The sequence below is a fragment of the Rhizophagus irregularis genome, chromosome 1, assembly GCF_026210795.1.
Source record: "Rhizophagus irregularis chromosome 1, complete sequence".
In the NCBI taxonomy this organism is placed as follows: domain Eukaryota; kingdom Fungi; phylum Glomeromycota; class Glomeromycetes; order Glomerales; family Glomeraceae; genus Rhizophagus; species Rhizophagus irregularis.
In genome coordinates, this window is record NC_089429.1 from 3,624,825 (window position 1) to 3,644,458 (window position 19,634).

Sequence of the window (19,634 nt, forward strand, 5' to 3'; positions counted from 1 at the left end):
GCTTGATCGCCTTGATGATAACACGACTAACACGTTCATATTTCGATCTCATTGTATATAAAATTCTTATTAGACCTTTCTAGTTTCTTCCCCCCCCGAAATATTATGGAATAAAAAAAAAATTTTTTTCGTTTTAACGATATCAATTTTTTTTGCTATAGTTCACCATTTACGGTATGTAATTAAATAAGTTTAGATGTAAATAATAAAAAATTTAATGATTATTAAAGGTCGAATTACGGTACTTAATAAGAACTTTTAAACAAATCACACATCATTATAAATATTGATATTGTTTTATTTATTTTATTTTATTTTATTTTATTTTTTTTTGGTTTTTTTTTTTCGGGGGAAAAAAAACAATCTTTCAATTTTCTTCTTTGTAATCACGAAAGTTTTTCGTTTTTTCGTTCATTATGGATGAAATAATCAATAAATCAAATCAGGCTAATGTTGTTTACGGGGCAGGTAAATTTGTATTACGAAAAAAAAAAAATTATAATTTATACTTTTTTTTTTTTAATAATGAAAATAAAAATAAATATTCTGTAAAGATTCTTCCTTTTCAAGAATGAAAAATACGCAAGTTAATGATGATGATGATGATATTGAATGGGTTATCCGTGACTCTAGTCCTACACCACGTAAGATTTATAAACTACGTATAGTCGAGTGTAATCATGTATACTGTATATATATAACATTAATATATTGAAAAAAAGGTCCACCACAACTTTCTAAACTTGTGAACAAATATGCGGATGATGATTATATACGTGCACAATTAAGAAGGATCAAATTTTTTAGTTCAAAATTTCGTTTTTCTCCAGAAATACTTGCAGATGATACGAATCAAATGGCTCTTATTTTTAATCCAATTACATTAAGATTTTCTATTTGTTATGATGAAATGAAATATGAAGTAGTCATACCATATCATCAACTTTTGGGATGTACTATTAAAGATGAAAAAACGATGGAGATTAGGTTTAAACGTGAATGCATGAAAATTGTAAGTTTTTCTTTTTTTTACTCATCATATATATATATATATTCAAAAAAAATTCTATCTTATTATTATTTTTTAGTTTTTTTTTCATCAAGAAGGTTTTCCTTATGTATCTTCACCTGTAAAATTAGATGAAGATCCGACCAAAGGGAAATTTGCTTTTTGTGAGAGAATGGTTGTAAAAGCTTTACATGCTTCTGATTTTGGATTTTTGAAAAAGATTAAATTTGAAATGAGACAGATTGAAAATGCATCAAGATTAAAAAGAATTCAAAATATGGTAATTCATAATAAGAAATATATATATATATATATAATTCTGAAATTTATAGATTCATTAAATTTCGAATTTTAGTCTCACATTTTCTGAAAAAAAAAACAAATATATTATATATTATTATATCAGAAATTGTCCACTGAAGAAACTAGATCTGTTACTCGTAAAGTTACTACTTCGTTCCGCAAGATCAAGACAAAAAACAATTCAAACTTTAATAAAAGCAATAAATTCGATCATGGATGTGAAATTAATTTAGATTGGAATTCGCAAAATCGTCGACAAAAACATGTGAATGGTCAACAACATCAAAAGAGCAAAGTTCAGCATAATGAATATATTCCTAATAATAGAATGAATCGTTCTAATGAAAAAAACTCCATCTACGAAAATGATAATATTTATAAGAAACCAAAAGAACCGGAGAAGGTAATTTATACACATATACTGTATGTTGTATTTAATAAATGATTTTATAAGTTTTAACAATTTTTTTTTTAAAGTTATATATTACGGTTACTTTTCCAACGCGAAAATATGTCATGTTTTATCCAATTGATGGTTCGTTATATTATCTTCAAATGCAACTTAAAAATCGATTTGAAAAAAGACATGAATGGCGTTTTCTCTGGTATAAATCAAGTAATGGTTATTGGGATAAATTAATTAATGAGAAGGATTGGCAATTTGCTATAAATGAAAGATTGATTGAAAAAGGTTTTATTAGGATTGAGATTTATATGAAGCCATAATTTCATTTTTGTGAATTTTTTTTTTTTTATGATTAAATATTTTTTAACTAGTGAAATCTTTTTAAAAATTGATGCTAAAATCTTGTGAATTACATAGAAAGGTAGAAAGGTTTAAATGAGTTATATGTAAATAATATTCTTTAAAAGTTTTAGCATTATTTGTCCTTCAATTCTTTTACATTCAAGCAAAATAAAACATTTCCTAAATTTTCTAAATACTTGAAATAGATTTTATAATGTAAATGAAATAACAGATGATAAATAAAATTTGTGATCATAATTTTTTTTCTATCATGAACTTTCAATAATCTTTATTCTACATCATTTTATGGTCTACTTTCTTGATTATTTTAAGTATCTTCAGCCAATAGCTTTATCAGTTAATCAGTTTCTGCCACAAGAATATCAAAGAATCTGACTGATCCGAAATGTATTCTGAAAAAAAAAGCATCCTTGTGTCACGACATAAACTTTGAATTATTACCATAATTACGCTTAACCAAAATTAATTAGCTGATTAATAGAAACAATCTTTTTAAATTTGTTTGTTAAAAAAAAAAAATTTTTTTATTTATCGGAAAAAAAAAGATAATTACAAGAGAATTTTTTTTCTTTTTTTTAATTAATATACATTTATTCTATAAAAAAAAGTATTTGATTATCTCATAAAAACCTCAATTCTAGGAACAGGTTTATTCATAACCTGCTTTTTTACGGCCGCCCAAACATCTTCATTATTTAGAGTATTCCAACCTCCAGTCTTGTTATTTTTGTACCACATTCTTTCCCATTTCCAACCAAATCTTTGTTTGATATGAAATTGGAAGTGATTGAAAATTCCATCAGATGGATAGATAATGGCACGTTTTTGAGTAGGGTATATACAAGTAATATATAACTACAAAATTAAACATAAAATTTAGATACTTGAACAATATTATATTATAGATAACATTATTAAATATTCTACCTCTCGTTTTTTCATTGCATTGTCATAGTTAATAGGTAATATATCAAGTGGATCATCTGGTTTTGCAGAACTATTTTGTACCCTAGGAGGTACTCTGTTCCTATCCCTGCTGTCTCTACTGTCTCTACTGTCTCTACTGTCTCTACTGTCCCTTTTTTCTCTATTGTCTCTATTGTCTCTATTAAAATTTGGTCTTGAATTATACGTAAAATCATTATGTCTCATTCTTCGAGAGTCACTCTTTCAAGATAATTACAAATATTATATATGAATAAGTATGTAAAAAATATAAAAGTTTACATAATAAAAAATTATTTACATAATTACTGTTCTTTGATCTATTAATCATTGCTCTGATCCATCCATCTATTAATTCAAAATCATTTCGTTCGATAGGAATACTCGATTGAAAGATAATGCAGGTTACACCGTTTAATTTTCCACCAGTTGGATCCATATCCCTCGGGACACAATTACTTCTGAACGAAAAACCCTTTGGATGATAGTAATACTAATATTTATTTAGAGGTTAGTATTAATCTTATTTTTTAAAAAAATGAATAGAATGAAAAAATAAAAATAATATATATATATATACATATATATATAAATAATTACAAATTTACTAAAGCGGGGTTTAAGTTTTAAGATTATAGAATTATCCCGGGTAATTCTATATGACTCAACTTCTTTTATTCCAAATGATACTTCATCCTTCATATTATTTAGGAAAATCGAAACTTCTGTTTTGTCGTCAAAAAACAACGCCAAATCCTCTTCAGTGGATGCATGAATGGCTTGGCTTGTTGAGCTTGTTGAACTGTTGAAATTGATTTGTTTTAAAGGGATTTCTAAAGAATTTGTATGTCTTACAATTTTGCGTGAACTGTTCGGAGAAGAACCTTTTGGTTTATAACACATATATATATAACTTTGTCCCTTGATTTATTATACATTTTTTTTTTTGAGTATTTTAACTCAAAAAAAAAGAAAAAAAATAACAAAAATACCAGAAACCCATTCTATTTGGTCTTCCTCGAAATTATCCTCGTTACCCATCATTGTAAGAAGTTAAAAATAAATTAAAAAGTCAAAAAAAAAAAAGTGACTAAGTGTTGGTAAAGTTATCAAAAAAAAAACAACTCGTGTTTTGGTAAATTAACCTCAACCGATCTACATGATAAATCTACTAATTACGTTAATTGTGTTCGCTCAGCCTTATTTTATCTAATGAAAAATTTATTTAGAAATGATCGCATTTAAACCGTTAGACGTGTTGAAATTACAACAAATTAAAATAAACTATTTAAAGTTGTGGAAAATCTTAAATTAAATATGTATTGGTAGGTATTAGTAAGTATTGATGAACAATAAATAATATTTATCCTATTGACGATTTTGTGACGGGAATCTTATCAATCGAGGGATAGATTAGCCTTCATATGAATTTGAAGCATGTTTTGGTACGAATACAAAACTATCAGGAGCAGGTCCTAATAACATTTCACTGAAAAAAAAAAAACATATATTAAACGATAAAGTTAATAAAATCTTAATGAAAAAAAGATTAAATCTTACCTAATTTTAACCCAATCTTTACTATTTGGACTTGCCATTAATGTTTCTAAATCATCTCTACCACGAAAAGCGGGTGGTCTCTCATTTATGCGCTGTGGCAATACTTCAAGCAATCCAACAGGAATATATCTAATAATTTAAATAATGATTTAAATAAATAAATAAATAAAATAATTATGAATGAGTTAATCAAATCGAGTTAAAAATTTACCTATATAAAAAACTCATCCATTCACATAAAAATCTTCTAGTTTGATTTATACCCTATGAAATTAAGGAACTAAATAAATAATCTCAACTTAAACAAGTAATTGAAAATGTTTTAAAATATTTCAACTAACGATTGTATCGGAGCCCCAATGTTCCATTCCGTAATCACAAAACTTTCTTAGTATATCAAATCTTTCTTTTGATGAAATATCATAATGTCGTTTAGATTTGATTTCATCAAAAATCCAGGGTTTAATCTAATGTAATTAAATAATAATTAATAACGATAATTTTACGATAATTTACAAGTTTAAAAAGATAAAAAGTAATAGTACCAAAGCTCCACGTCCAATCATAACCCCATCAACATGATCGTTTTCAATGTGATGATAATAATCTTCATATCCCAACACATCTCCATTGCCTATTATAATATTATTGAAATTCCAATATATTTATATATATATATAAAAAAAAGACAAAAAATAAATCGGTCAAATTAGATTACCAAAGTAACTCATTCCATTCGTTTTGGATGAGACTTCAGTAATATACTTCCAATCGGCAAGTTTTGTGTATCTTTGTTGACGTGAACGACCATGTAGCTATATATTTAAAGTAAAAATTCTTTAAAATAAACATTTGAATGGCATAATTAAATAACTATATAGTCAATTATAACAAACCGTGGCCAATTCAACTCCCTATAATTAAAATCATCAATATAAAATAATAAATAATTATGCAATAAATAGTTATAAAGATATATAAATACCCAATTCTGAAATTTAGGAATTAATTTAGCGGCAAGTGGCATATTATCTAAAATTCCTGTGCGCAATTTCACTGTTACAGGAATATCCATAACCTAATCATAATGTAATGTGAGAAGAGGGAATTAAAACTAATTATATAATAAAATAAAAAAATATTGAAAGAAAATTTTAAATAGTAATTCATTTACCTTATTCATTCCCTTAAGAATTTTCCCCAATCTACCATCATGCATTAATAGTTTACTTCCGCCTCCCTACATATATATTATTATCAGACCATTCTTCAAACAAAATTTCACCTTATCTATCTAATTTCTAACCTTATTAAAGACCAGATCTATAGGACAGCCCAAATTTACATCAATAAAATCAGCTTCAATTTCATTGTTTAACATCTCAGCGCATTTTACAAGATGTTCGGCTTTTGCACCACAAATTTGTACACCAAAACAATCTTCACTAATATGCCTCTTCAATAAAGCCCATTCACTTTGTTGTCCTTGTAATAAATTTGTTGCCATTGCCATTTCTCCACAAGTTATATCAGCTCCAAATTCCTTACAAATACGTCGGAAAGGTAAATTTCCAACCGTGGTAAGAGGTGCTAGATATAACTTATTCTTAAATGTCATCTTTTTTGATAAAATAAATAAATCAATAAATGATGATAATAATCTTGTAGATACATAAAAAAAATAAATAAAGATAAAATAAGGTAATAGATTACCTTTTTCTTTTCACGAGTGCGGAGTGGCACATCTGGAGTATCTATAAATTCTTCTACATTAACATCATCTCTTGATTTCAATTCTATTTCTTCTTCAAGTTTTACTTTTTCCTTGTTCTCAAAATCACCATTTTCATATTTTATCCTTTTTTTTGTATTTGTACTTTCAGTATCTGAACCAAAACTTTTATCAGATTCCTCCTCAACTTTCAATGTAATGTCTTCATTCAAATCATTAACTTTTACTTCATTTGTATCTAGTCGCTCTGATAATTCTACATTAGTACCGGAATCGACATTGCTCTCTTCTGATGGTTTGTTAAGTTTATTATCAGGATTTGATTTTGCTAATCTATTAGCTTTCTCTAACTCTTTTTGTTTTTCAATTTCCTGCTGCATCTCTGCAAGATATGTATCAGCTTTAGGAAATTTATACTGTATTAACAAAAAGGTTAGTGAATATGAAAATAAAGATGGGTTATGAATGTGATAATAAATATTATTAAATACCGAATGTGTCCTGAGTCGTTTTTGGACTTGAGTAGATTGATTGTTTTTTTCTTCAACAAATATCCCAGAAGATGCAAGCTAAAAAAGAATATTTTTTAATCCTACGCCTTATTATCATGATGATTTAAATTAAGATCTTACTTCTTCATTCACAATTAATTTGTCATCAGGTGACAAATGAGCCTTTAAATAACGACATCTATATCCAAATCGGCATCTTTAAACAAATTAACTGATATTAGAATAATACTTTATAATAAATTTAATAATTTTAATTATAAATACATACTTTCCAAATTTCTCAAAGTTAGGACATCTATCACTTAAATCCTCACCCTTGACTTTTAAATATGCTTGTAAATCATGACTGAATTTACAACTAAAAAAAAAAAGTTATATATGTTAAAGAATATTTTTGAATGATAATTTTTTTTTATAATTATCTAAACATACAATTCATTGTCACATTGTTCACCCAAAGAGATTTTATGGCACAACTACAAAACATAAAAAAAATAAGAGATTATAAGTATAAACATAATAACATTAAAATATTTAGAAATACTAACACGAATTGGCTCAGCAAACGTATTTTTTGCTTGTTCTTTATTTCGTCCTCTTTTCCTTGTAACCCGAGATTTCTTTTTTGATGGCTCCTATAATAATATAAAAATTTAAATAATGAATTTCAAAAAAAAAAAAAAATTTGAAAGTTAAATCATTGTTATTTCTTACTTTATTTTTAGAATTATCACCCGCTTCTTCGTCACCAAAAACGGACTCACAATTTTCTTGTATATTTTGCTTATTGATAATAAATCTATTTAAATTATGTTAGTTAATGGTGTTAATTGGTGTTTTTATACATTTAAAAGACAATTTTTACAAAATAAATCTGACAAATACTCTGCTTTAACTGGAGCTATACCACGTCTTTTTGAAGGATTATTGACAACTTCCATTTCAATTTGACAACCTAATTTGATTAATAAATTAATTTATTGATTTGAATTGTAGCAATGATTAAATTATTATATTTGCTTCAATTCAAATTCAAAAAAAAAAAAAAGATCGTCATGCGTCATTTTATAAAGCACCTCAAATGCAGATCGCCTGGATCGGCGTTCCAGATGTACCCGGTAACGTATTTTCCGATAAAATACGTACGGCACAAAAAAAAATTATTCATCGGCATGTTTCTTTCGTGTAAAAAAATAAAAAATAATCAAAAATTTAGAAAAAGTTCAAGTTATTTACAATGTTGGAATAATATAAAAAACGATCCATTCGAGCCATGGAGCCGCAGCAGGATCAGCTACAGCTCAGATCGACAAGTTCGATCACAAGTCCGAGCCATGAATCATTGAATCAAGTTTAAAAAACTATAGCAGGATGAAATTTAATTACACTATTACAGTATTTAATTAGTAATCCGTTTAAATAAAATCCAGGGAAATTGAATCTGGTTTTAATAGTAAAAAGACAGATTCCACTTTCTTTATTTCATATAAAATATTTTTTTATTCTTTTAAAGAGGTACTAATTTTCAAGTAAAAGATTACTGATTGATATATTAATACATATTTGGTCTTATATTTAAAATTATTTTTAAGAAATACATACTTGTCTATAAGAGAAAGGTAGATTCCAGGAAACTATAGCAAATATTAGAATTATACGATCACGATTAACTTTTAAGGTACTTAACATTATTTTACTAATAATCAAATTACCTTATAATTGGAGTTCTAAGATGCGGCAATATTGATTATGGACCTTAAAGAGAAATTTTGAAAACAGTATGAGAAATTTAACTTCAACACGCTGATCACTCTAAAATAGTTAATAAATGAATATATCTGATATGGTTTTTTTGACAATTGATAATTATAATGAAAGTACATGGTTGATAAATTATAAATGAAATTAATAATACACACTTGAGAATAATCATTAATCCATATAAGCTAATTATTCTTGGAAGAAATGAAAAATGATGTATATTAAATCAGGAAGAAGATATAAAGTATAAAGTCGATCTGCTTAGTTTTATTTAATTTATATTTTTTTTCTTTATCGCCGTTTTCAACTTTTCATGAATATTTTTTTATTTTTTGTGAAAACCCGAGATTAGAACAAGATTTAAAATGGGGGATATTTCAAGCTAAAACTCCCAAAAAAAATCAATTTTTGGAGAAATTTGCTTATAAAAAACATTAATTTTATAATAAAATATTCCCATTTTACATCCCTTTCTGTATAAATTTTTCTATATAAAGGCACTGGGAAATCTCGGGTTTTCGCAAGATTTAAAAATTTTTTCGTATATCATTATCGAAAATATAAAATGTACTTTGTATTTCTATAAAATCGAATATTCGATTAAACATATTCGATTAAACTTCACAAACCTAAAAATTCATCCTGCAAATTTACAATAAACATTATCTTTACAATATTGTCGAACAGATTAGTTAAAAGGTAATATACTGTATATGCTGTGAAAATAAAGATAAGGGTTTATTGCGATTGTGATATTGACTTTATTGGTTCAATTCAAGTGTAATAATTGATTACTTTTGTATTATATATCGTACTGTAGTACCATTTATGTTCAAGCATATATTTTATTAATAGGATTTCCGGTATAGATCATGTTGATTCGTTCGGCCTAAACCTTTGGGACCTGTCGTATGATACATTTAACTGCAATTTAGCCACTTCATTTTCAAAAAGAATAAATAAAAAAAGAAGAAAAAGTAATTTGAAAAAATCTGGAATTCTGGAACAATGCTAAATCGATATTCCCTGATATGTCAAATATGATTGGATGTTGATCGCATAAATATTTACAATCTGCTACGGGCCGATCATAAAATATTCGGTATATTAAATATAAAAAGATCTACCTAACACAAATTAACTTTTAAACTTGACCTAAATTAGTATGATAAGCTTGTAGTCTGCACACTGAAGATCCGCGCCATTTACATTATAGTAAAAATAGAAAAAAATCCAAAAACGGATAAATGATCATGTATAATGCGCTTTCTTCCATCATTATTAAGCACGCCAATGATGTATATACATATTTTTTTTTTCGAACGCCACAGTTTTTATTAATATATTCTTGTAAAATTTCTATATTGCTTAGGGGATCATATTTTACACTTCGATGCTATCATTATATCATTATTAAGCACGCCATGCTGTATAATTTAAACGCCACAGTTTTTGTAAACTTTCTATGTTATTTCATAGAAGCATTCTTTAATTTTTTTTTAAAGTAACAAACATATTTGATTTATTAATAAATAAAATAAATCAAATAAAACGGATAATTATTATATTCACGATTTTGATCTAAAGGAATTTATTGGGTTTGATAATAAACACTTTTGTTTACCTAATTTAAATAAAGATATTTGTTGTAATTATATCAACAAAGATAAAAGATATCATTAAAGAAAATTAAAAATTAAATTTACCCTTGTTTTTCAGAAAGGGAAAAGAGTACAAAAGAAACATTACATTTTAAATTATATTTACTATAATTACTGATTATCAAGCCATATAATGGACAGGTAAAATATTGATTAATCAAGTCCATCATGCGCAGAAGTTTCCTATATACTGAATTTAAAGACGTACATTATCTCGTATATAAATTTGCATGAAACCTGCATGTAAAAAGTAAGAATCAACTACTTTGTTCTTATTATTTTCGTAATTCATAGAAGATTATTATTTATGCATTTAATCAATTAATTTTTTAAGTTTTTTCTAGATTTAAAAACAAGCGACATCATTCTTTGCATAGAACATAAGCATAAGTAAGATTACCTTCCAAAATAAATCAAATCGCAATTACACTATCGGTTATTTAACAAAAATTTTGAACAGATGAAGATGCATGTAATAGGATTTTTGATCAAAAAAGGAATTTACAAAAGATCTTATGTTGCACAATTTAAATAATGAATGAAAAATTTCTCCGATTCCTAAAAATAAAAAAAAATAAAAAATAAACCGGGTCAGGATGATTATTTTAGCCGATCAATTATCTTCGAGAACATGTCTAACATTTCTAAATATTGCTAGTTATGTGTAACTTGATCGAATTCATTTTTATTCTATTTCAATTCATTTACATAATAGGAAACCTTCTTTATTCTGAATATAATTCTCTTAAACAAAAATAATAATAATAATAATAATAATAATAATTTTTTTTTTACGAATTCGTCATAACTATTAAATTATTAATATTAATTGCCTATAAATTATATATATATATATACACGTAACATATTACGTATGCTTTATAACGATATATATACGTAACATATTACACATGCTTATAACGCGATAACAGATAACGCGTATAACATCATCGTTTCAAATTCGGCGAACAAATTGATTTACTGTACGATTTATACGATTGATATCTTTAGGGGTTAATAATATTAATAATCAAAATTATCTTTTGTCTCCTATATATAAGAATACGTCATACACATCGTTATGAAAGTTACTACGTTGTCATCAAATGTTAGGTTTAGTGAAATTGAAATATAAATGCGAATCACACAAAGTTATAAAATGTTGGTTTTTAAAATTTCTTGAAGTATGAATTCTTATATTGGTAAACAAATTATTTTAATTCTTTATGCTGAACTTAGATTGTGAATGAATTGGAAGAGTTCACAATTTAAATTACGCAAAGATAAATTTTTTTGCGCAGCCAAAAATCAAAACATCGATAGATTAATGTTTTTCTTTACATTATATATATTTTTTTAATTAACGCATGTATTTATTTACAAAAAGTATATGAAACCGTAAAATAATTAAAAATTTAATATGACAAAAATAATTTCTTAATTTATTAAATAAAGAAATAATTTTAAATGAAATCTCCTTAATCTCCTTCTGAAAATAAAAAAGAAAAAAAAAATCGGACTATACAGTTTGTTATTTTGCCATATTTGAGTCGATATAACAGATAAAAAATTTTTTACGCCAAAATTACCGCGCCAAAACTCGGGTTAGGTGCATGTAGATCGCTACAAAATGAAAGTTTTTATAGTATAATATAAACATGGCGAATTCGGTAAAATTAACTCCGACAAATGATTTAATTGTCACATGATTAGATACGTAGATTCTTCTATTCTAATTATTGAATCTTTTATCTTGAATAATGAGTATTTATCATCATCTTTGGAAATTTCTGGTAAATATGCTAATTAGAATTAAAAATTATAAAAATATCTTTTTCCCTCCAAAAAAAAAAAAGATTGGGAAAGTAGAATTTGTCTATTTTCAACTTCTCTTAGAACACACAAAAAAAAAACCCCCAATAACCTTAATAAATAAACTGTAAATTTAATATCGAAACGGCCGATGATTCCGGCGTACCCCTTTTATATTTTGTATAACAAGATAAATTTTGTAACATATCCCTACTTTTTTGTTGTAGTAAGCAGAAATTCATTTATGGTTCAGTCAATTAGAAACGTTTTTACTGATGTAGATATTAATCAGTACTATCCTAATATATCATACTAATATACTTATTTTAATTATAATTAATATAATTTCACAGAAAAATATTGGACATGCAATTATGTGCAAATAATTCTCGTGGAGTATCAATAAATTTCTTCTCTGTTTATTTACTTTATTTACTCGCCCAACTGGGAAAACAATTCGATAACGCGGTTTGTAATATATCGTATCGTAGTTAAATTAAGGTTAGTAAAAAATTGTAAACTTTTCCAATTTTCCATAAAATAATCAAGTATAAATAGATCTAAATTCTATACCTTTTCTCATCCCTGCCATTTAAATCCTTTTTTTCGAAATCATCGTGCATCATCCATATTTGACCGCAATCCATTTAACGATTTAAAAAAAAAAAGTAAATAAAATTTAAAAAAAAAAAAAAAATGGATGCGTCAACTAGTCAATCGATACAAGATATTGTTGATCAAAGAAGAGACTTACGCATTCAACGTATTGATGCGATATTAAAAGAATTTGATACATTAGATTCAATGATTGATGCGAATGAATCTTATATCAATTTATGTTATAAATATGAACAAATTTATTCTCTATGGGTTTATGTTCATAGGGATTTTCAACCTGATGAATTAACGAACGAAGAAGCTACGGTATGGCGGTTAATGCCAGCTATCATCTTATGTTATAAGTATTATTTAATTAAAAAGCGCGAAATTATGGATAAAGCTGGTATAAATATGGATGATCGACCGGTTCGCACGTTACGATCTCTTCCTAAATCAAGTATCAAATCCGATTTAATTTTTATTCGTCGAATCATATCTAAAATTTCCCAATTTTTAAACTTGAAGAAAAGAAATTCATCTTCCGAAGAGTCGATAGCTTCTACAGAAAAAATTAAATTATCAATTAAATCTGAAAATAAACTTAAAAAATTTTCTGAAAATGAATTAAAACAGGAATGGAAAAATTTAATTAAAAAATTTCGTAAAGCAACAGCTCAATGTATTCAATGTAGTTCTTCTAATACATTTACGTTAGTTTCTAATAAAAAAAAACAAAAATGGATTAAACAAGTCAAAAAGCTTGTAAGTGAAATTGAGAAATCTTCTATTATTGATAATGATATCAAGAATCATACTGATAATGCGGAAAATCTCGCCGAAACAGATTTAATTGAACGAAGAGAAAGATCAAGAACTCAAAAAGAAAGTGAAAGGACGGAAGGAGAAATCGAAGATGAAATAACTATTGAGTAAAAAGTTATAATAAAAGCAAAAAAAAACAAAAAAACAAAAAAAAATTATAAAAAAAAACAAAAAAAAAAATATAACATATTGAATAATTTTATATATATATGATATTCAAGTATCTATTATTATATATATTAAGTATATTTTTATCGTCGTCGATCTTTCAAGTCTCACATAATCTATCTATATTATAAATTATACCCAATTACCCTATTTTATCGAAATAATATTCTATAAATTAATTCGTATTTATAATTTGTTTACTTTCCTCGCTTTTAATGTTCATTTTTACCACCCCTCGTTCTTAGTTACAGAAAAGCTTCAAGAATTATTTTTATGATAGAGAAGGATATTTATGCTAATAAAAAATGTCAATAGGCAAACTTTAAAGCGGCACGGGTTTATATTATGAGACGAAAATTAAATTAGCTTTTATATTATTGCGAATTAATAAATATTAAATTAGCTTTTATTATTGCGATTTAATAAATTAAAATTATGATTATACTCGAATTTTATTGTTAAATTTCCATATCATTTGATTGGGCTAAAATATAATGATGTAACTGAATTGAATTCTTATAATTCTTTTTATATCACGGGTTCATATATATCTTATTTATCTTATTGTGTGAATCAACTTTCGGACATATGAGTTATCCGTTGCCGGTTATCGGGTATTTCCGATTCACAAACATGTGGTCATCATTGCATACGAATATTTTCTATATATCCGCCAGATATTTTCCGAAAGTTGGGCAACGTAGCACCGTAATACTAATACAATTCTAATACAATTCTAATTATCCTTCTATTAGAAGAATTTCGTATATCTTTAGAAATGATTTACTTTTTAGTGTGAAATATTTTTCTTTCTTTTCTCCTTTTTATTCTTTTTTTTTAAAAAAAAGAAATACACCTTAACACTATGGCATGTTTAAAATTATTTTCTGGAAATTTACCAGAAGTGGCAAATAATATTCTATACTATATAAGAGATGATACATCATCACTTTATTCATGTGTTTTAGTCAACAGATTTTTATGTCGTCTCGCTATTCCCATACTTTGGGAAAATCCATTATTTACTAAATGGAAGGATGGATTTCAACATCATTTTCTTGATATTTACTTTCTATTCTTAGATGAAGAAGATAAAAAATGTCTTAATAAAGAGACTTTAGTTATTCAAAGAATAAAATCTTTTTCATTTAAACCTTTATTTGATTATCCAAGTTTTATTAAAAATTTAAGTACATATCAATTAGAATGGCAAGTAGTAAATTGGTTATATTTTATTCAACAAACAAATTTATTATCAAATTCATCATCAACAAATCAGAATGAAGATTCAAAATCTTATATTTCTTTAACTATTAAAGATCATTCTAATATTGATTCATTAACATTAAAAAATCATGAATCAATAATAAATTTAAATAATAAGAAAAAATTATTATCAAAGGATATGTCAAATGTTATTTGTACTTTATTAATCAAATTATTTATAAAAAATAATGCTAATTTAAATAATTTGAATATAAGTATTTTATCACAAAATAATTTCTTTATTGATTTATTTGAATTTATTATAATGAAACCAAATTTTATAAAAGATATAAATTATCTTACAATATCATCAAAAAATATTTATCTTTCAAATCAATTTGATTCTTTCTTATATTCTATACCAAACCTATTTACTTCAATTAAAAATCTTAATCTTAACTTAAAAGTTAATGATGTTCCACTTACAAAAAGTTTAGCAGATACTATTCATTCTCAATCAAATATTTCTCATATTACAATTTCATTTACAAAATCAGATATAATTTATTTATTTGATACTTTTGAATATTGTTCTAAAACCTTAATATCACTCAAATTTCTTGAATGTGATTTTACAAGTATTAATGTTTCATCATTTAGAGGTCTTAAATATCTTACTCAACTTAAATATTTTTATCTTATTAATTGTTTAGGTTTTAAACTTCATGTTATTCAACCTTTACTTAATATTTCTACTCCATTAATGATTAAATCTTTAACAATAACTGATGGAAATATTAGTACTAATTCAATTCAATTATTATTACAAAAAATTGGTAATTATTTGGAATATTTATTTTTAAGTATTCCTATCGAATTTATAAGAGAATTAATAATTAATAATATTATTGATTATTGTGATAAAATTAAATTCCTTCATTTAAATCATATTGATTATAAGAATATTCCTCAAATTTGTAGTTTAGTCTCTCATTTTAGAAATCATCTTAAATATCTTACTCTTGAATATAATTTTAAATCTTTTAATACTAGTAATGCATTAGATTTGTTTCCAAATAATACGAACAAATATGAACATCAAAAGGGTAGTTTGGAACTTTTAAAAGAATTGGATAAAATTTTACCAAATAATTTGGATTATTTAAATTTATATATTTCAATTGATCCAAATCAATTAAATGATTTTTTAATTACTTGTAAACGTATTGGTTTAAAAAATTTATTACTTAGAAATAATAATATTGAAAATTTACAAAATATTTTAAACATATTAAAAGAATTCGCTATTAATAATAATAATTTGAATTATTTAGCTTATGGAATTGAATATTTTGATACTTTTAGAAAGAATCAACAAAAATCGGAAATTTTAACTAAAGAAATTCAATCTTTTGGTAAATTGGAAAAAATGAAGAAATATGATGATTTAGTTATAAATATTTTTGATTTTGATAAAGATTAAAAATTATATATATATATAATATATATGGAATTATTATTATTATTAGTTTATTCTATATTGTCTATTTATTTTTATTTTTTTATTATTATCTTTTTGTATTTGGATTTATAATTTAAATAAATATTTATTATTTTGAAAAATCAATCGGTGAGAAAAATTAGGAAAAAGATGCAGTATTAGAGTTCGACAATCCTATTGGTTCAATAAGATTGATCGAATATCAGTCATACATAAAAGTACATCAATTACTATTTGCTAGTTATTACCAATAACAATAATGTTTAAACATGAAATTTATTTCATATATTTCTACTAGTCCAGACGCAATGATGATTATACCCTGCATTTAATGGACGTATAGACGTAGACCGATCATGATCCTAAAACCTATTTAAGCACGTGCTGTTTCAATTACAAATAACAATTAAGAAAATCCGATCTTTACAGGTCAGGAGGATTTTTTAAAAAATTCGTATAGTATAGTTATGATAATACAGTAGGCGATATTATTGGACTACCCGCGACACCGAGAAAAATTATGCGAACACGTAATTTTTAGCCCGCATTACGGCGTTATGCACTAACACGTGAAAGTGCAGGGTGATGAATAATGAGTGACTCTCAGATAAATATACTACGGGGGGATGACACCTGTGATGAATTAAATCGCGATCACGTGATCGAAAATTTATGTAGGTTGCAACATTCGACATTAACATTAAGACCGTTCCGACTTAATTGTAATTGCTTCGGATGATTTGTATCTAAATGAGTGTTTTTATCAATAATTGACATTATTTCTCTGTTATTTTACATGTAGTTCCATTCAGATGACGGCATAATTGTTATATAACTGATTCACATTGCCTTCATTATCAACTAGTAAACGTTATTAACAAGTCAGTGTATTGAACATTTGAACTCTGTTCAGAAACCTTCTTTTATTGAATATCAAACATTTGTGAACATCTTCCTCTCGCTAATATATTAGTAGTCCACAGGATGAGTCAACTAAGAACGCAAGGACTTAGAAATTTTGGTCTACACGATGATAACAGCGGAAAATCAGAAAATCTGTGACTAAAAATAGAAAATTTTCTCTTATCTTTATAAAAATAATTCTGCATCTTTGTGACAAAACGGCAAATCTGATGACTTACGTCTGGGTGATGTTCCTTCCTAATGATTCAATTAATACATTAGGAGTTACTATCATTTTATTGTAAATTTAACCTCGAACTATATTAAATGCGCCCAATTTAGTGATTCACCTAAATTTATCGAATTAAATAATTAAATAAATAAAATAGAATTATGATAAAATAGTTTGATAATTTTCCATGTTTATTTCAAATCGGTATAGACTTTCAAATTGAAAAAAAACTTGAATAATTGCAAAAAGATGTCTACAGTATTTTTATTCGATGTTTACGATCTACGAAAACGAATCTATTGCAAAGCACAAAACAAATCTCTCCCACCCACTAATGAACCTCCTTAACTTATTAAATATGAAAAGGTAACATATTATCATGCCCGTTAAAAATATTTAAAAAAAATTCAAATAATTAGCATGTGTTTTTTTTTTTAACCAAAAAGTTTATTCTATAATGAAACAAAAAAAAATAGAAGATATATATTTACAATATTTTAAATTTGATGCTGCTAAAAATCTAAGTTCTATATATATATATACCCTCCACGTTTTAAACTACCAAAGAAGATCTAAAAGAAAAAAAAAATTATTTTTTTTATTTACAATCTAAACTTCAACATACAACAAAAGAAAAATTTCTTTACCTTGAAAATATGAAAATTCTCTCTCTTTTAACATTTTAAAATTCACATTGTTAATCTTTTAATTCAATTAATAGGTAATACTTGCGATCTTCTTTATCTTTTTCGCTTTCCAAAGTATCAACAGCTTTATCATCACCTGAAAATAAATATTTAACAACCTTGTCAATTAAATAATTTTGAATAAAATAAATACCACATTGATTTAATTGTTCGTTTTTCTTTTTAAATCTTCTACAATATTCCAAAAAGATATTTAAATTTGTAGAAGGTGATTTTGTAGGATCTAAATGTATACCATTAAAAAATTCTTCATATAACATAGTTGTTTTTTGTTTGTTAAGACAAACTGTATATAAATGTGGTTCTTTCTCACAAGCATGTTGATAATCATATTGATGTTTTAATCCTTGGAATGAAGATATTGCGAGAGTGAAATCCAAATATTTTTCTACCAGAGCGCATCTTGTATTACTTGAAATTATTTTGAAATCTGGTTCTTTTTTGTATACTAACAAATTATCCAAAATTAATTTTGATGCTTCCTTGTAAATATATTTAAATCTGTACCGATCGGCTAGGACCAAAGAAATGAGAGGTTTTTCTTGAAAATAAGTCTTTAAAAAATTATCAGCTGCTTCAAGAACCATTGATATTTCATATTTATCAGCTAATTCACAAAATTCTATAATATTTTCCCATGTAATAGGTATAAATTTATGTGGATATAAATATGATAATAGATTTTCAAATATTGTTGACGATGTATCGGTTAAACTAATAGTTGGTAAATCTTCTCTGGATGCTACAGCACATTTAAACATATCTTGAAATACTTTTGACGCTATCGATAGAATATTTTTATGTAATCTAAATGTTACATTTTGTACTATTACTAAAATATCACCATCTTCATAATAATGTAACGAACTTTTTTGTGTCATTTTTAGTCTTTTAATTAAAAAATGTAAAGTTTTGAGAAGAGAGTGTCTTTTAGCTGTTTTAGTTACAATGAAACATGAAACTTACATTATTTATTTGAAAATGATTTACTAAGATAGGCAAGTGCAGTAAATTGGTGTACAACGAATTATATTCATGATCTTCACTATACCAATAATAATTTTTTGTGTTTTTGTGGCGTACATGTGCGTATGCACATATGCTATATTACAAAAACAGACAGCTTAATTCCGGATTTCCGGCTAATTATTTATTGTGTGTAATCAGAAAAAAAAATACTGTAGAAATAACTCGTTATAATATTATATTAAAATATCTGAATACATACAGCTCGGACCACTTAGTCACAGCAAATTTTAAAATAAGCGGCCAAATTTTCATGTTCATACAATATTATAATATAAAATCACATGATCAAAGGTGGCCAAATTTTACCTACTTTAAATTTTTCCATAAATTTGTCCTTATCAGTATTGGACGTCTTTAATGTCTCTCTGCTGATATTTTGGCCAATACCAATGATTTTGCTTC

At 25.5% G+C, this 19,634-nt stretch overlaps 6 protein-coding genes across 7 annotated transcripts; 3 read left to right on the forward strand and 3 right to left on the reverse strand.

Moving 5' to 3' along the window:
* Positions 1 to 416: 416 nt before the first annotated feature.
* OCT59_000743 (uncharacterized protein) lies at positions 417 to 2,038 on the forward strand (the record flags this gene model as incomplete). Its single annotated transcript, XM_066139074.1, has 6 exons — positions 417 to 468; positions 555 to 644; positions 723 to 1,012; positions 1,089 to 1,289; positions 1,416 to 1,715; positions 1,790 to 2,038. 6 exons carry the CDS (start codon positions 417 to 419, stop codon positions 2,036 to 2,038), a joined length of 1,182 nt encoding a protein of 393 aa, XP_065988511.1.
* A 550-nt stretch (positions 2,039 to 2,588) lies between these two features.
* OCT59_000744 (uncharacterized protein) lies at positions 2,589 to 4,119 on the reverse strand. 2 transcript variants are annotated; one of them, XM_025318564.2, is made up of 5 exons: positions 4,019 to 4,100; positions 3,627 to 3,910; positions 3,328 to 3,519; positions 3,009 to 3,248; positions 2,589 to 2,936 (listed from the first exon to the last, which is right to left on the reverse strand). In XM_025318564.2, the coding sequence occupies exons 1-5, from the start codon at positions 4,068 to 4,070 to the stop codon at positions 2,697 to 2,699; spliced, it is 1,008 nt and encodes a 335-aa protein (XP_025175779.1). In that variant the 5' UTR covers positions 4,071 to 4,100; the 3' UTR covers positions 2,589 to 2,696. The 2 variants fall into 2 exon arrangements, with proteins under 2 accessions (XP_025175779.1, XP_065988512.1); XM_066139075.1 differs by having other exon boundaries at positions 3,627 to 4,119.
* A 320-nt stretch (positions 4,120 to 4,439) lies between these two features.
* Positions 4,440 to 7,858, reverse strand: OCT59_000745 (uncharacterized protein; the record flags this gene model as incomplete). Its single annotated transcript, XM_025318563.2, has 18 exons — positions 7,716 to 7,858; positions 7,545 to 7,629; positions 7,379 to 7,465; positions 7,263 to 7,306; positions 7,099 to 7,188; positions 6,951 to 7,026; positions 6,810 to 6,887; positions 6,300 to 6,734; positions 5,893 to 6,204; positions 5,761 to 5,826; positions 5,572 to 5,664; positions 5,483 to 5,500; positions 5,305 to 5,401; positions 5,132 to 5,220; positions 4,928 to 5,053; positions 4,798 to 4,850; positions 4,587 to 4,715; positions 4,440 to 4,515 (listed from the first exon to the last, which is right to left on the reverse strand). Exons 1-18 carry the CDS (start codon positions 7,769 to 7,771, stop codon positions 4,440 to 4,442), a joined length of 2,010 nt encoding a protein of 669 aa, XP_025175778.1. The 5' UTR covers positions 7,772 to 7,858.
* A 4,902-nt stretch (positions 7,859 to 12,760) lies between these two features.
* OCT59_000746 (uncharacterized protein) lies at positions 12,761 to 13,597 on the forward strand (the record flags this gene model as incomplete). Its single annotated transcript, XM_025332196.1, has 1 exon — positions 12,761 to 13,597. The coding sequence occupies one exon, from the start codon at positions 12,761 to 12,763 to the stop codon at positions 13,595 to 13,597; it is 837 nt and encodes a 278-aa protein (XP_025175777.1).
* An 896-nt stretch (positions 13,598 to 14,493) lies between these two features.
* On the forward strand, positions 14,494 to 16,372 carry OCT59_000747 (uncharacterized protein). Its single transcript, XM_025332195.2, has one exon. It carries the CDS (start codon positions 14,520 to 14,522, stop codon positions 16,341 to 16,343), a length of 1,824 nt encoding a protein of 607 aa, XP_025175776.1. The 5' UTR covers positions 14,494 to 14,519; the 3' UTR covers positions 16,344 to 16,372.
* A 1,560-nt stretch (positions 16,373 to 17,932) lies between these two features.
* Positions 17,933 to 19,171, reverse strand: OCT59_000748 (uncharacterized protein). The gene is made up of 2 exons (XM_025318562.2): positions 18,144 to 19,171; positions 17,933 to 18,068 (listed from the first exon to the last, which is right to left on the reverse strand). Exon 1 carries the CDS (start codon positions 19,082 to 19,084, stop codon positions 18,194 to 18,196), a length of 891 nt encoding a protein of 296 aa, XP_025175775.1. The 5' UTR covers positions 19,085 to 19,171; the 3' UTR covers positions 17,933 to 18,068; positions 18,144 to 18,193.
* Positions 19,172 to 19,634: the final 463 nt, after the last annotated feature.